At 40.6% G+C, this 17,342-nt stretch overlaps 1 protein-coding gene across 2 annotated transcripts in view; it reads left to right on the forward strand.

Annotated features, from left to right (window-relative positions):
• Positions 1–17,342, forward strand: part of ARHGAP26 (Rho GTPase activating protein 26) — a 229,047-nt gene that overhangs the window by 82,279 nt on the left and 129,426 nt on the right. For both annotated transcript variants that reach the window (XM_075275014.1, XM_075275015.1), the window contains exons 12-13: positions 2,113–2,149; positions 13,172–13,237. In XM_075275014.1, the coding sequence (XP_075131115.1) occupies positions 2,113–2,149; positions 13,172–13,237 (103 nt within the window). The remainder of the gene's footprint in view (positions 1–2,112; positions 2,150–13,171; positions 13,238–17,342) is intronic.

The raw sequence follows: 17,342 nt of genomic DNA on the forward strand, positions 1-17,342 counted from the left end.
AATTTTCAATAAAAAGTCATTATTTTTAATACTTGTATAGTTCTGATTTCACGTTGCAGAATGTCTGCTGTAATAGTTATAAAGCTTAGTGTGAATGCTTTCAGAGTGCTGTAACCAATATTGTTATATCAAGCAGTTTTATAGATGTTATTCTTCAGCATTCTTTTCCTGCGTCTGTCTGTGCCTTTGCATGGGTAGCGTCCATAGAAGTGACTTGAGTCTGCTTGGTACATGTGTACTAGGCTGGCAATAGTTTAGATTCCAGTCTGCGCTGGCTGAGATCTTGCACACATCTGGTGAGGGTTTATCCAATAGCAGAAGGCGCTGTGACATCATTCTACATTGCAGCTGCTCCACATTCCAAATCAAACATTTACTCACAGCTAACAAATCCAGCTCCAGCTCTCGCTCGGCCATGATTATCGATTAGCATTTCTCATGAAACCTTAAATAGATCACCTCACATGCCTACTTTCTGTGCCCTCTGCCACACTTGCCAAATGATCCTCCCAGAGAGGGACAGGCTTCGCTCACTACTGTCATCTTGTCCAATTAGACTTCTGCAAACTTTGTAGTCTAATGGCCTTGGGAGATTTCCAGGAAAGGGGTGGCAACAAGCTTTGCAAGGCTGCATCTAGGTCATGGGCTGTCACTTGGACAGCATTGCTCTACACAAGCAACAGCATGCTCTACTGGAAATATGAGAAAAAATATGATTGAAAGTATACAAGAGTAAAAATAAAGCATTATTTATATTCCGATTCTGGAAATTCTTTCTCCATTAACTTATATAGTTTGTCTGATCTTTAAAAACTGCATGCTTCAATGAAAACCTGACTGGCTTTGGCAAAAGGCTTTTGAATGGTCTTATGTTGAAATACAAAGTGCATGCGAGTCTCCGGTTGTTGCCATATCCCTAAGGCCTGGTTCACATCTGCGTTTGGGTTTCTGTTTGGGGAACCCATTTGAGGACCACCCGAACGGAAACCTATACACATAAAAAAGCGGTTACCTGGGAAACCCTCATAGACTATAATGGGGTTTGTATGGATTCTGCTTGGTTTCCACATGAAACATGCAGAGAGAAAAGTCCTACAAGCAACAGTTTTCTCTCTGCATGTTTTGTGCAGAAATCACGCGGACCCCACTATATTCTATGGGCTCCGCAGGTTTCCTTAGGTAACTGCTTTTTTTATTTGCATAAGTTTACATTCAGGGGGGTCCCCAAGCGAACTCCTCAAATGAAAACCCAAATGCAGATGTGAACCGGGCCTATGTGTTTGGGTATAATGAATGAAATGATATAGGTATGTCCTACATCCTTCTATATTGGTGTGCCTTAAAGAGTAACTATCATTTTGAGTGAATTTACATTTATAATTGATAATTCTGCTGCTATGAAGTAAAAGTATTTTGGATAGATTCCTCAGTAGTGGCTGCGCCTCGTTTTCTGTAGTGTCTACCTTCTCTTCCCTCTTCCTAGACTTCTGTAGGCAGCAGCTGTAATCTGACTTTCTAGTTAGCGCCAACTAGGCTGATTTTAGTAGTAAATTGAGAGTGAATGATAAGTGCAGCAGGCGGAGGTGAAAGAATCGCAAAAAGACATTTCTTATCTTCGCTTATACTATTGATTTGTTAAAATTAAAAAAAGTTACTTCTTAAATAATGAAGAGTTTTGGGTTTGTTTCTGTAAAATGTACAGCAGTTGTTTTCTATGAAGTCTAAGCCTTGCTTTTTCCAATTCATTTCTCCCTTCCAAAGCCACAGTAATGAAGCAATAGACCACATCCAGTGTCTGACTAGCATGCCATATGCCCGTTCCATCTGTACAGAAAACATCTGAAAATATGGCAGACATAATTAATGTTAATGTTGCATCAATATTACAGATTTTCATTTGAATGAACGTTTAGACATGTTTGAATTGACTCTGTAAGGCTGTGTTCACATTTGAGTTTGAATCTCTGTTTGGAGTCTCCAGTGCAGAGCCCTGCAGAAATCCCAGGCGAAAAAGACCTGCAAGACCATGGGGCGATGTCTGCACTGGTTTTTGACTGAGCGTCTTTTTTTTTTTTTATTCCCACTAATAATTGTATTTCATTATTTTCTTAGGTCTACAATTCAAACAAAGACAGTCAAAGTGAAGGATGTAAGTATCTTCCTGAATCTCTTTGTGGCAATAGAGTAAGTTTTGGAAATGTTATTATTTAAAGGGTTACTCCCATCTCCACCAATCATGGCTGAGATTGGAATATGGACTCTGTCTCCACCAGCACATGATGGTAGTGGACAAACAACAATGAATGACTGAGACGAGAATACCCCTTAAGGCTAAGGCCCCACCTAGCAAAGACACAGCTTAAAAAAACGCTGTGGAAAAAATGTAGCGAAAAACTCAAATGCATTGAGTTTTTTTGCTGCAGATTTTAGGGAATTACGATATTACAATTTACATAAGCTACCAGTATAGATAGGATCCTTGAGATGTGACATCCCCTTTTAAAGGGGTTTTCCAGTCTCAAATTGACTTTTTATAAGAATGATGTATCCCCAAGATAGGTCATCAGTATATCTTCTGTGGCGGTTCTGACACCTTGACCCCGCACAAAACAGCAGACTCTGGGTGCCTCAAAATGCTACTGACTTGGAACGTGTGCAGCTCCCCTCCTATTCATATGGTTCCAGGGGAATTGCATTGCTACTCCTGTCATCAGTATAAGAAATCAATTGGGGCCAGACTGTGCAGGGACACACCACTATGATAATGGGGATTGGTAACGCACTTCTGTAAATTTACTAATTAATTTCTATTATGTGTAACATAGGAACTCCGCAAACAGTTCTTATATTAGAAATACATGTATTTACTAAATCAGATCAGTCAGGATTGTATATGGTATATGTTCAGACATAATCCTGGCTGTCATACTATTTGCGTAATGTAAACCTAGATGCTTTTTGACTTGTATAGCAATTATATTTTTCATCAATATAATTCAATAGCTTGTAATCCAACAGTGCATTTTTGGAAATTTATTTTTTATTTGCTCCCTAGTAAAATAAAATAGACTAGCTAAAATAATTTTATAAAGCATCTATTTCTTGTTTTGTCACTTCAAAACAAAAAGAAGATTCTTGGGTGATGTTTTTATTAAATTAAAGAGAGTGAAAAGTATAGAGGAAAGACTTGATATTTGGTCACATGCAGAATCTGCCACGTGGCAACATGGACTTTGTTCCTAATTTTTGGATTCAAACCTGGCACTGACTAATACTTAAAATACACTAAAAATACTGTGAAAGCTGAATGTGATGTACTGTAAAGCTGAGGCCCCACGTTGCAGAAACGCAGCTTCTTTTGTTGCAGATTTTGCTGTGTTTTTTTGAGCCAAACTTAGGAAAAGCTACAAAAGGAATGGGAAATGTATAGGAAGCTTCTTATACTTTTCCCTTCTGCTCAATCCGCTCCTGGCTTTGGCTCAAAAAAAAAAAAAAAACGCAGCAAAATCTGCAAGAAAAAAAAAGTTGCGTTTCCACAAAGTGGGGCCTTAGCCTAAAACTGTATGTCAATATGGTGGGGATCAGAATGGAGTACTGTACGGCAAATTGTCCACTCACAAGGGTATATTAGATCTAAAATACCTACCAAAACATAATGGTCGTGTGTAGGGACATTTTAATATGAACAGAAACCTACCTGTGTGGCTACAAACTCAAGAAGCAATGTATAGACAATCAGCATTTTACAGATATACAAAACCGCTGGCAAGTGCAACAGAGGCGGAGCTTAATTGACAGATTTACCTACAAATAGCCACTGATCTGAGCGTCTTCTGAAATCGCTGTCCAACATTTATCTGCTTTACATAGTCTTATTGTGCAGTGAAAGTTTTGTATGATCATATTTACCATGGAATATTAAGTTGATGTTGAATAGGATATGTTTTGTATATTTGAGCTGTAATGCTTGGCACTATGTGCGGGTTTATTGGGGTTTGTCCTATCCTGCAGATTTTTACCATTTCTTCTGTCATGTTCATTATTGTGACTCACAATAAAAGTTTCTTTAGGATTTATTTTTTTCTACATTTCTGAAGGACACGCTGTATTCTGAGCTATGGCTACAAACGTTTAGTATTACAGCTCATATAGTGTTTAACTTGGATGCCTCACAATAAGTCTCAGGTTTTACTAGAAAGGTGGTAATGTTTTATAGGGCAATGTCTCATTAGCTTGCTGGGAATCATTGCATCATTTGCCAGTTTTGTTTTTTATAGATCAAATATCCATGGCCAGGGCATGGTTCATAAGAATACCAAGCCAACAAGGATGTTTACCCTGTTAGTTTGGTGGGAAAATGTAACATTTGCACGGCGATGTGCATACGTCCAATTACACGTTTAACTGCATTGGGAAAACTGCAGCTTTCAGAGGTTACAGAAATGTAATGGCCGACAGTGACCTGAGAGCTGGTATAGAGTTTCCTACAATCTAATTTTCCTATTTCAGATGCACACATACAGTAGGGTCAGTGTAATAAATAGCCACTCAAAACTGGGGCCACACGGTTTTACAGTCACGGCAAAATGGATGGAAAGAGGAGTTTTTTTTTCTCTTCCAGAAATGTTGTTGTGCATCCTCTGACTTGTAGTGTTTTAGTTTCCTCAAACATACTAAAAGTGCATGTGGGTCTGAATGATCCGTAAGTTGCCCCCTACACTATGGGTAAGGGTTAACTTGCTTTGATGAGACAACCCCTTTTATTCCATGTACAACTTTCTCTTTTGCTAGAACAGGGGAACTAACCATCGGTCCGCAGACCAGGACCAGGCTGTTTGTTTGTTTTTTTCCGGCCCACAGGTAGGGCAGCGGGTTGGCCTCAGTAGATGCGGCTCCTGGCACAGCACATTATGTGGAGCGGGTCAGCGATCTGGCCACAGTGTCATAGCTCCTGGCGGGGGACTGTCTACAGTGCTGTACATTGAGGTCCTGCCAGCACCCCCCCAGTCTACAGCGCTGTTTGGTGTATAGGGCTGCTAAGTAGCAGTGCTGTACACTGAGGCTCAATATACAGTGCTACTACTCTACATGCAGAATTTGCTCAGACAGGAGCAGGGACAAGAACATATATGTACAGCCCACTTTACCTCCTACCAACTGTATATTCTGCGGTTTGGAGGTGGGGGGAGCTCTGGATGCTAGTGGGCAGCTAGATATAACATCAGTTGTGACACCCGGTGCTCCTACTCATTCTGATCCTGTCGCACCCCCCACCCCATCCTGCCGGTCCATGGAAAATGGTCCTGCTTGAACCCAGTACCTAGTGCAAAAAAGGTTGGGGACCACTGTGTGAGAAAAGTAAACCATCAAGACAGAAGAAAGCTTGTTTCTTGTTTTTAGCATTAAAGTGAATGGAGACTGATTCAGACAGGGGCTGCTCCATTTGCATCAGTCATTCTGTTGCCGTTTCAGTCATATCCTGATAACTGATCAGAGCAATGGGCATAAATGATGGCAATGTGAAGATAACCCAAATCTTGTAATATTAGGATATTTAGGATAGCATCATTTCATCATTGGCATTGCTGTGCTTGCTGATATCTAGCAGCTTTCTATTTAGAATGTTAAGCAATAAATAGAACAATAATATTAAAAAAAAAACAAAAAAAAAAACACATTTTATTTTTCCCCTGAATTTCAGTAAATTCTTTTTCTGCTCTAGCCTTGCCTTTTAGTTACCGTATTTTCCGGACTATAAGGCGCACATAAAAACCTACGATTTCCTCAGAAATCGTAAGTGCGGCTTATAGTCCGGTGCGCCTTATATATGGATGGAAGCGGCGGCAAAGTCTGCGTGCCGCTTCCATACATACATAAAAGGCACCGTAAGGGTGCATTCACACTACGGAGCAGGGCTGCCGGACACTTCCTATTCATTTCTATGGGAGCCGGCATGCGAGCGCTCCCCATAGAAATGAATGGACAGACTCTTCCCATTCATTTCTATGGGAGCCGGCATGCGAGCGCTCCCCATAGAGATGAATGGAAAAAAGCAGTCCATTCATTTCTATGGGGAGCGCTCGCATGTCGGCTCCCATAGAAATGAATGGGAAGTGTCCGGCAGCCCTGCTGTCACGCCGGCCTGAAACAGAACGTGAAACTTACCGAGCGGTGCAGGGTGAGCGGTGCAGGGCGGGCGGGCATTCAGGCCTCCTCTTCCTCCGATGTCCTGACCACTTCCTCCGGCGCTCGCGAATTGATAATGGCCTGGGCGCATGCGCAATATCATAATGCTTCTACTACGGCTACTGCGCATGCGCCCAGGCCATTATCAGTTAGCGAGCGCCGGAGGAGGAGGACAGGGGGGGGGGGGGGGTAGTTTAATATAACATTTACGGTTGGGCTCTATCAGCATGATTTTGCTGATAGAGCCCCTCCTCGCCTGCCGAGCGCTTCCAATAGAAGCGGCTGGCACGCGGGGGGTTAAGCGGCCGCTGGCAAAGTCTGCCTGCCGCCGCTTTCAATAACATATAATGCGCACCGGACTGCGGCTTATAGTCCGGTGTGCCTTATATATGAACCGAGACGGACTATAAGGCGCTCATGGGCAATGCGCCTTATAGTCCAGTGCGCCTTATAGTCCGTAAAATACGGTACTTACTACTTTAGTACCCAGTTTGGTAGAAGTATAGTGTGTATATATAGGAGCTGTTTAACATGGGAGTGGGCCTGTGGCTGCGCGGTGTCATTATTCATCAGCCAGCCAGTTATCTCCAGCAATGCCGAGCTTCTACTGAATTAGGCTGGGGCTCCAGGGAGACAGATAAAGTCAGATCTTTTGTACTGAAGCTTAGCAAACAAGCTCCTAGATATAAGCTCTTGTCCCTGTAGTGCCTCATTAAAAGTCAAATTAGAAGCCGATAAAAGCTGCTTGGATATTTAATTAGATATTATTTCTTGCGATTAAAAGGGTACAAGACTGCAGAAGAATCTCTGACCTTTCATGATCTGAGCTGAACAGGAAGCTGATGTCTTCAGCTACTAGCTTATGGGAATTAGGCTCATCCTTCCCATCTGGATAGATCTGAAAACTTCTTGTCGAAGTTGAATGGCTTTACGCTTTAGGAAGCTTTTACCTAAACATGGAAAATGATATTCAGTCCCTGTTTTCTTATTATATAGAACATTTATATTGTGCAGTATTATAATAAAAATTGCCAATAGCGCTACTTTGGTTATTAAAAACAAAAATCGGTCATGTATGTGACTTTTCTAGTAATTCCCTTGTGTGTAGTTACTTAAAATATTTTTTTTTGGCTCAAGCATTTCAAGATTTTAGCTAACAGATCTCACACTATATGCTGTGCTGCAAGGTACGGCTATTGTGTGGTAACTGGAATATGCAGCAGCTTGGAGACCTTCATACATATTAAGTAAATGTATGTTAAAAGAGTTGTTTTGCCTGAGATGATCCCTTTCAAAATTCACCATATGTCCTGCTTCCAGCACCTTTGCAAATAGCTTGAAGACATGGCCAACCAGCCCTTTCCCATACAGCAGCTACTACAAAGGAAATGCAGTATTATATAGGCCTCTCAGATGAATGACTGTTTAAGGGTGGCTCAAGTTCTCTAAAATGATTGCTCCTCTTCAAGACTAGGACTACCTTTAAAGGGGTATTCCCACGTCACATACTCGCCAGTCTTCACTGCTGTAAAATCTTCTTTCTTGCGTCATTTGGTGGGCAGGGTTTCGCATGCAACCTGCTGTTTAGCTCCGCCCACAAATTAGTATGTAGCTCCGCCCACCACATAGCGTGATCCTATGGGGCGGCTGAAGGGCCTGTGATGTCATCAAAGGTCCTCAAACAAAACTATGCACAATATTGGACTATGAAGTAAAGGCAGGAGCAACTCCATTCTGTGTTACATACAGAGACTGCCTGTCTCTGCCATAATGAACACAATTGAATTAGCTAGCCTGATAACTGGGAGAACAGAAGAAATGAAAGCAGCTCCTCTCCTCTATCTGCTAACAGGAAGCTAGGTCACATGGTGTAGACACAGGAATAGCTAGATACACAGGCTCGCTCCCTGCACTTAGCCCCTCCTCCCTCCCCCCTGAGAGCAGCAGATACATCACTTGACTTTTGAGCAGATAAGTCAAGGGCTATGTCAACAATGAATTGAATAAAGTAAGATAGTGACAAACAAAGCAGTTTTGCTGAAGCAATGTATTTAGGAAAAGTTTTACATCCACATTAACAAGCAGTATAGATAGGATCCTTGTGATGGGACAACCCCTTTAAATACAATTTTCCATATATAGTTGTTAATAAAGCTACTAAGTTTCTCTAGACTGTAATGTAATATTGATGCCTATCCTATTTACAGGTTATCAATATCGACCCCGAAGTCCACATTGTTTCAAAGAGCCCATTTGCATATTGACAAAAAAAAAAAAAACTATCTAGGAAATGGAGGCACTGATTCATAAGAGGAAAACCTCATTTGATTTAGGTGACCCTAGTCCATCTGTGGGGTTATCTGGGGTGATAGGCTTGGTTGTAGTATTCAGAATCCCTATGATCAAAATGGAGTTCTTTACATCTTTTAATAGGCTCCACTGATTCCTATACAGATTGAATTTTTGTCTGTAGCCCCCACCTTTCCTAAACAATCAGCACCATTATACTCTTTAGGCGCTATACTGTCAGGTGGGCGGTCCTAGGCTAGAGGAGACAGAGGGGATTGCCCACCTGACAGAATAAGCCTAATTCACCTATAGGTGATGAAACTAATGGCACCAATTGCTCAGGAATGGTGGGGGCTAGAGAAAAAATTCCAACCGTACCTGAAACAGTTGAGGCACCTATTGAAGAATACAAATAGTTGAAGTTGGTGGAGGTGGTGAAAGGTCCTCTTCATGGACACTTTTGTAACAGCTGCTCTTGTTGTGACTACAGACAAGAGAATGTTGAAACCAAAGATCAGTTCAAGTAAAGGGTTTGCAAAGTTGCTTCAAATTATATGCAGATTTCTTGGTGAAATAATGATCAAAAGTGAAATTTTTTAGCTAAAAGAGTGCAGGGAAGGTAAGCCAAGTCTTTAACATGGAGACATACTTTACACAGAGATCCAAACAGCGAGGTTATTTAAGACTTAGACATCTAGGCGACAGTCTATTAAATCTAAGCTCATATCTTAAGAAAAATATTGTTAGATATTTGCAAATTTCCAAGTTCTATTTGGGATATGCGAGCATGACAATAGTTGGTCAAAGATATTCATTTCTTGTAATGTTCATTTCTATAAATGAAATCCGAATAACATGAGCGAAATCCTGACTACGGCACGATTTAATTGAGTCTTATATTTCATTAGTTTGACGGTTTTAGATCTCGCTTTCAGAATGTGAGCTCAGTGCCTTGAGGGTATCATAATTTTGTACAAAATAAATATTTTATCTCACTTTAATAAATTCCCAGGCAAGCTTTTCACTTTGCAGCACTTCAGGATAATAGAGGTCGGTTTGTGAAAGTAATAAGATCCTATTGCTATTCCATTGGGATGAATAGATTTGGTCATGTGTACATGTAGTTGCTATTTATCACACTCCCAGACTTTTCACTTTCAGGTTCTCGTGAGTGGACGAACTTTGGTCTCGGATATTATACACACACCATGCTGCATTGTATTTACAGCAATATTCATTACACAGCAGGATTAGTGATGAAAAGTTGTTTTTTTACCTCCAGAATTGACTCAACGCTTTTGGAGGTAGCGTTTCCATCCAAACAGTTTTAGGAACATTTCATAGAACTGTGAAGCAGATTTACTTAATCCTGTCTAATATTTAGACAGTGTAAACTCAGACTAGACGGTCTAGAGATGAGCCAAATTTATCACCGTGGCTCATGTAGGATGATGAATTTGGTACACCCTTCGATACTACTGTCCAACTTAACACAACTTGTTTGACTTACTGTTTTGTTATGTTTGGTGCATGTTGGCACATCTTAAACCGCACCCATTTTCCCAATAAATTATATGTCCTTGTTAGGTAATTGTATCAAAAAACATTCACATCAGGAAATTCATATAAAATGTAAATATTTTATTGACTTTATATAAAAAAGCATATAAATACATACAAAAATGATAGTATCTATAAAACACCAAATCACAACTCCAAAGGGTTCAGTGACCCAGGAATATATAGCCAAATAAATATAGACACATACCATAGGGAAGTGAGGTAAAAAGTCAATTAAATTCACAGAGAATCATGGTAGAATTAATACAAATTTACAGTGCAAAGGGTAAGGGTACAATATAATTAAGTGAATAATATGGTTGTCACTTACTCTCTCTTAGGGGTCCATTGATCCTTGCATTTGCTTCCTTAAAGAGGACCTTTCATGGTTTTGGGCACAGGCAGTTCCATATACTGCTGGAAAGCTGAGAGTGCGCTGAATTCAACTTTCCCGATCTGTGCTCCGGGTAAAGAGCTATCAGTCCCGGTACTGTAGCTCTTTACAGTCAGAAGGGCGTTTCTGACAGTCAGCTACGTCCTTTTCAAAGCAGCGCCTATCGCGGTAACGCCCCCTCCCCTCCTGATAATACTCACACTGTACTGTCAGGAACGCCCTTCTGACAGTGAAGAGCTACGTTACCAGGACCGAAAGTTCTTTACCCGGGGCACAGATCGGGAAAGCCGAGAGTGAGCTGAATTCCGTGCACTGTCAGCTTTCCAGCAGTATATGGAACTGCCTGTGCCCCGGACCATGAAAGGTCCTCTTTAACATGGTTGCTATTCACTTAATTATATTGTACCCTTACCCTTTGCACTGTAAATTTGTATTAATTATAACATGATTCTCTGTGACATTAATTGACTTTTTACCTCATTTCCCCATGGCATGTCTATATTTATTTGGCTATATATACCTGGGTCACTCCACCCTTTGGGTTTCCTCATGTGCTACTCTGCCTTTTGAAGGACTCTTTTTGTGTGAAAGTTTGAGGCCCTATTCACATTTGTGTTTGGGGAGTCCATTTGAGGACCCCCCAAACGGAAACCTATACGCATTAAAAAGTGATTACCTAAGGAATCCCACGGACCCTATAGACTATAATGGGGTCCATGTGGTTTTTGCTCTATTTCCGTATGAAACATGTGGAATGAAAAGTGCTGCTTGCAGGACTTTTCTCTATGCATGTTTTGTGCGGAAATCACACAGACCCCATTATAGTCTGTGGGTTTCCTAGGTAACTGCTTTTTAATACAGTCCTATGAGTAAGTTTGGGCACCCCTATTAATCTTAATCATTTTTAGTTCTAAATATTTTGGTGTTTGCAACAGCCATTTCAGTTTGATATATCTAATAACTGATGGACACAGTAATATTTCAGGATTGAAATGAGGTTTATTGTACTAACAGAAAATGTACAATATGCATTAAACCAAAATTTGACTGGTGCAAAAGTATGGGCACCTCAACAGAAAAGTGACATTAATATTTAGTAGATCCTTCTTTTGCAATGATAACAGCCTCTAGTCGCTTCCTGTAGCTTTTAATCAGTTCCTGGATCCTGGATGAAGGTATTTTGGACCATTCCTCTTTACAAAACAATTCAAGTTCAGTTAAGTTTGTTGGTCACCGAGCATGGACAGCCCGCTCTCAAATGATCTGAAAACAAAGAATGTTCAACATAGTTGTTCAGGGGAAGGAGACAAAAAGTTGTCTCAGAGCTTTAACCTGTCAATTTCCTCTGTGAGGAACATAGTAAGGAAATGGAAGACCATATAAAGAAATATATCAGAAAGGCAGAGAAGAAGAATGGTGAGAAGAGTCAAGGACAATCCACAGACCACCTCCAAAGAGCTGCAGCATCATCTCTTGCAGATGGTGTCACTGTGCATCGGTCAACAATACAGCGCACTTTGCACAAGGAGAAGCTGTATGGGAGAGTGATGAGAAAGAAGCCGTTTCTGCAAGCACGCCACAAACAGAGTCGCCTGAGGTATGCAAAAGCACATTTGGACAAGCCAGCTTCATTTTGGAAGAAGGTCTTGTGGACTGATGAAGCAAAGATTGAGTTGTTTGGTCATACAAAAAGGCGTTATGCATGGCGTCCAAAAAAAAAAATATTCCAAGGAGAACACTTGCTACCCACTGTAAAATTTGGTGGAGGTTCCATCGTGCTTTGGGGCTGTGTGGCCAATGCCGGCACCAGGGATCTTGTTAAAGTTGAGGGTCGCATGGATTCCACTCAGTATCAGCAGATTCTTGAGAATAATGTTCAAGAATCAGTGACGAAATTGAAGTTACGCTGGGGATGGATATTTCAGCAAGACAATGATCCAAAACACCGCTCCAAATCGACTCAGGCATTCATGCAGAGGAACAATTACAATGTTCTGGAATGGCCATCTCAGTCCCCAGACCTGAATATCATTGAACATCTGTGGGATGATTTGAAGCGGGCTGTCCATGCTCGGCGACCATCAAACTTAACTGAACTCGAATTGTTTTGTAAAGAGGAATGGTCCAAAATCCCTTCATCCAGGATCCAGGACCTGATTAAAAGCTACAGGAAGCGACTAGAGGCTGTTATCTGTGCAAAAGGAGGATCTACTAAATATTAATGTCACTTTTCTGTTGAGGTGCCCATACTTTTGCACCAGTCAAATTTTGGTTTAATGCATATTGCACATTTTCTGTTAGTACAATAAACCTCATTTCAATCCTGAAATATTACTGTGTCCATCAGTTATTAGATATATCAAACTGAAATGGCTGTTGCAAACACCAAAATATTTAGAACTAAAAATGATTAAGATTAATAGGGGTGCCCAAACTTTTTCATAGGACTGTACATAAGTCCCCAAGTGGACTCCCCGAACGGAAACCCATAGTACCAGTCTTGCCAAGGTAACATATTTTATGCCATCCAAACACAACAGTAAAATAGCAATGCCATACAGGCCAGAAGAATAACTGAAAGATCTGCTCCTACTGATGAGAACCTGCGCACATTTTTATTTAGTAGAATTATTTTATTTAATTTTTTTAACTGATTATTATATTTTATGTAAAACGTGCAGCAAGCCTTCTGATTGATACCGGTATGTGTCTGCTAAACTCCATATATGTCTTTTCCTCTAGCTGCCCAGCTGGACAGTATTGGCTTCAGCATCATCCGGAAGTGTATCCAAGCTGTGGAAACAAGAGGTGAGCGCATGTGCCACTATACAACAGATGGCATAAAGCTTAGGTCAACCTCATGATTAAGGCTACACAGATGTCTGTAACATTGTTTTTCTCTCACCTGTTTAGGAAACAAATTAGGATTAGTCATCAATAGGAAAATACTGCAAAGGATCTGAAATAGTGTGTGGATTGATAGGTCTGGTTACTGTTTAAGCCATGTTTCTTCTGTTCTCTTTAGTTGAAAGGAAGTGGACCTAGAGGAACAAAATATTGTATCTGGGCAAAATAATTCTAATCCTGTGTCTGTATCTTAGCCGTGATGTTCCATAAGACATCGACTGGCAAAATGAAATGGAATATTTAATGCCAGTCATTGGCCTCCCTGGATTGAAGTATCATTCAATGCACTCTAGTGACAAATCAATAAGCAGGGATTAGGAGATGAAACATGCAATAGTTAGAAGGAAGGCCAGCGCTGTGGGCATGTGGTAACAGAAGACGATAACTAGCCATTATCAGACAATTGTAAAAGTACTTCAATAAATAAATGTTATGTGAAAGACTCTTAGCACAACCCCTTTAATACTTAAAAAAGATGTATCCCCTATCCACAGGATAGGACATAAATGGAAGATGGCTGTGGGGCCAACTTTTGGTGAGTCCGGTGATCAGAAGAATGGGAACTGAAAGTTACCTTTGTATGCTCTCCATTATCCTGATCGCTGTGGGTCCCAGTAGTTGGACCCTGAAAAATCTGACACTTCTCCTCTATCCCTTATAAACAAATAGGGTGCATGCAAGACCATTTAAGTGTGAAAATCATGTCTCCCTCTCTCAGCAGTTTGCCTGTCATCTCTTCTTCTTGCTTCTTGTACTCTTCAACAAGCCTTTACCATGTGAGATTTATTATTGTCACATACGGTGCGGGCTGTGCTAGAACATGACTTGGGTGCAGCTGTTAGGGATCAACTCACTCAATTTTGCACTCACCCTTCACTTAAGGCTGCAAATTGAGAGGAAATATCACCCCAACACAGTCCACACACCCAAATACACACTGCCATCACCTCTGATTCTCCGGATCAGTGGAACCTGTGCTAACACATACAGGCGTCTCTCCAAAAATCAGATACAAACTCACTTTAAAAAGGTAATGGGTTCATAGAGCAACACAAATTAACCTTAAATTTATTCTAATACCTTTGGGTATTAAATTGTTAAAGGACACAAAATGTAAACCACTTTTAAAATGAATGGAATAAAAACAGAATGATGCTTAAAACCCTTGTCCCAGGAGCTTGGGAACTCTTCAGCTAGAGATGGGCACACCTAGCTCTCTTTGAACAGTTGACATATCTGTGGAGACAGCTCAGGATTCATTCTCTGTTAAGGCTATTGCCCTGCCAGGGTGCCCCTTCCTCTCACTCCCTGAGGAGGGAGATGAACAACTCTTCTCTAGGAAAGCTGTGTATCTCTGTTGGCTCTGGAGGTCAGCCCAGGGGCAACCCCTTTTCTCTCTCAGGGTCAGTAAACATAAAGCAATTAAACTACATCTGGTTCATCAGACCCCCTTGTACCACTGAGGTAGATTGAGAACACTATAATATATCGAGCTAGATAGTGTGTGTTTGTAATGCATACTAGATGTTTTATAATGTCTAATATCCTATAAAACTAATAATCCATTATTTCTTCTATATAGGGGATAATCATACACATTAGGGAGAGTGTGTGCCTACATAGGCGTATGGAGACTTAAGTCGTTCCTGCTCCGCTAGGGATTCTGGGTAAAAAAATATGCAAATCTATTCTCCATGATGTAATTAGGAGAACAGTGCCTCTGTATGCTGCCCTCTAGAGGGCAGCCCCCTTAACGTCATGCATGACTCGGTTAATAAGCCTACTAACATGATGCGGAGTTTATTGCCAAATTTAGTATTTCTATTCCAAAAGGAACAGATTCCCAGCTATATAGACATTCATCTTCTTTTAGTTCGTAGCAGGATTTCTCTTTCAGTAGATAGTAGCTGTGAGATGTCGCAGTCATGGAGTACTAAAGGGCAGGACAAGGCACATCTCGTCTTTCCATGTTCCGATCCACCTCACACTTTCAGTATGTAGTGTTTTGGGGTGGAAATCTCTTTTCTGACGATAAATGTTCTAATTTGAAAAATGTTTTTTTCCAAATTACGGTACAATCCACAGCTCCACTACATTATGAAATTTCAGAGCTGAAGCAGGAAGAAGTTGGCTGATGTGACAGTCTAACAATGATGTGGAAGTAATAACTGCAGTGAAGAGGTTTCTAGTCTTCTGCAGTTGACAGCCACAATTAGGATATAAGGAACCAATTAAGTCTGTTAAAAACAACTTGACCTTTTCACTACCATTTCTGATTTCAGATAGATGGTTGCCATTGTTGTAAAGATTAGCATTCACCACGTTAAAGGGATTCACTTCTGCGAAAGCTACTCCCAGAAGTCCTAGTTGCTGAAGTAGTGTCAGAAGTCAACTGATTATGGTCTTTAGACTGTAGCTGGATGTTAATGGTTAATATTTGGACAAAACACTCCTCCACATTCAGTGGCAAGATCTACTGCATAAGACTTACTCAGTTGACACTGTTGCCTATGTAAGATACTGTGTTCTGCATGAGTAACATTTTGTGGTATACATTTTCTGCTATTACCCACTTTGACAATGAAAAATTTGGTGCAAATTTTTTTTCTATTACAAAACAATTGCATTTTAATTTTCATGGCAATTGCTAATATGTTCCCGGATGGATGACTTTCCAAAATGGTGTTTTTTTTTTTTTTGTTTTTTTTTTACATCCTGAGCCTGACTGTGTGCCCAACCAGCAAGTTTACAACCACATAAATTTCTAAATTCAGGAGAAAATGCGTAACAAATTTAGGGGTGCTTTTTCTCTTATTACCCCTTTAAAAAAATGAAAAATTTGGAGCTAAAGCAAAATATTATTGAAAAAATTTTAATTTTGCTATTTCATGACCCAGTGTTTAGAATTTGTATCAAACATCTGTGAAGTCAAAACAGTCACTACATCCCTAGATGAATTGTTTAGTTGTCTAGTTTTCAAAATGAGGGGTTTGAGGGATCTTTATGTTTGGGCCCCCCAACCTGACAAATCTTATGTGTAGGCAAACCTGATTATCGTGGCTGAAAAACATTGTTTTAAAATATTCTAAGAAAATCAAGGCCAATAAGCTTATCCTTTTGTTTCTTTGGTTCATCATTATGAAAAATCCTTTTGGAGCTGGCCAACCCCTTTAAGTTCAAAACTGGCTGATTCAGCATGGGGTGAAATGTATTTCAGTCAGTGGTATAACATAAACCTCCTGGGCCCCAGTGCCAAAATGTATAAGAAGTCCCCCATTTACCTTGTAGCATTTAAAATATCTACATATTTTACGTGGCAAAGGAACTTTTGCGGCCTGTCCAGGATCCAGCAGCCACTGCTACCTCTGCACTACCTATAGCTACTCCCCTGATTTCAGTTTTTCCATTTACCATTAGGGCAGTATACTAAAATTTAGGTTTTTTTGTTGCTGAATTGTCAGCTTTACTGTATAGACTGGGAAAACATGAGCAGAGTGATCTCATTTATATATATCAGTTTCCTTTGACGCCACAGTGATCGCATAGTATCTCTACACAGTTGTCACACACAGAACTTCTAAGCATAAGCTCTATGTCAGGGTCATAATTAGAGATGAGCGAACAGTGTTCTATCGAACACATGTTCGATCGGATATCAGGGTGTTCGCCATGTTCGAATCGAATCGAACACCGCGTGGTAAAGTGCGCCAAAATTCGATTCCCCTCCCACCTTCCCTGGTGCCTTTTTTGCACCAATAACAGCGCAGGGGAGGTGGGACAGGAACTACGACACCGGGGGCATTGAAAAAAATTGGAAAAAGTCATTGGCTGCCGAAATCAGGTGACCTCCATTTTAGACGAATAGTGGATTTCAAATCCGGGTCATATGAGAATGTGAACTTTGTGACTATGAGACAGGGATAGCTGTACAGGCAGGGATAGCTAGGGATAACCTTTATTTAGGGGGGAATGTTATTAAAAATAACTTTTTGGGGCTCTATCGGGT

Source organism: Leptodactylus fuscus, chromosome 5, assembly GCF_031893055.1.
Source record: "Leptodactylus fuscus isolate aLepFus1 chromosome 5, aLepFus1.hap2, whole genome shotgun sequence".
Taxonomy (NCBI): Eukaryota; Metazoa; Chordata; class Amphibia; order Anura; family Leptodactylidae; genus Leptodactylus; species Leptodactylus fuscus.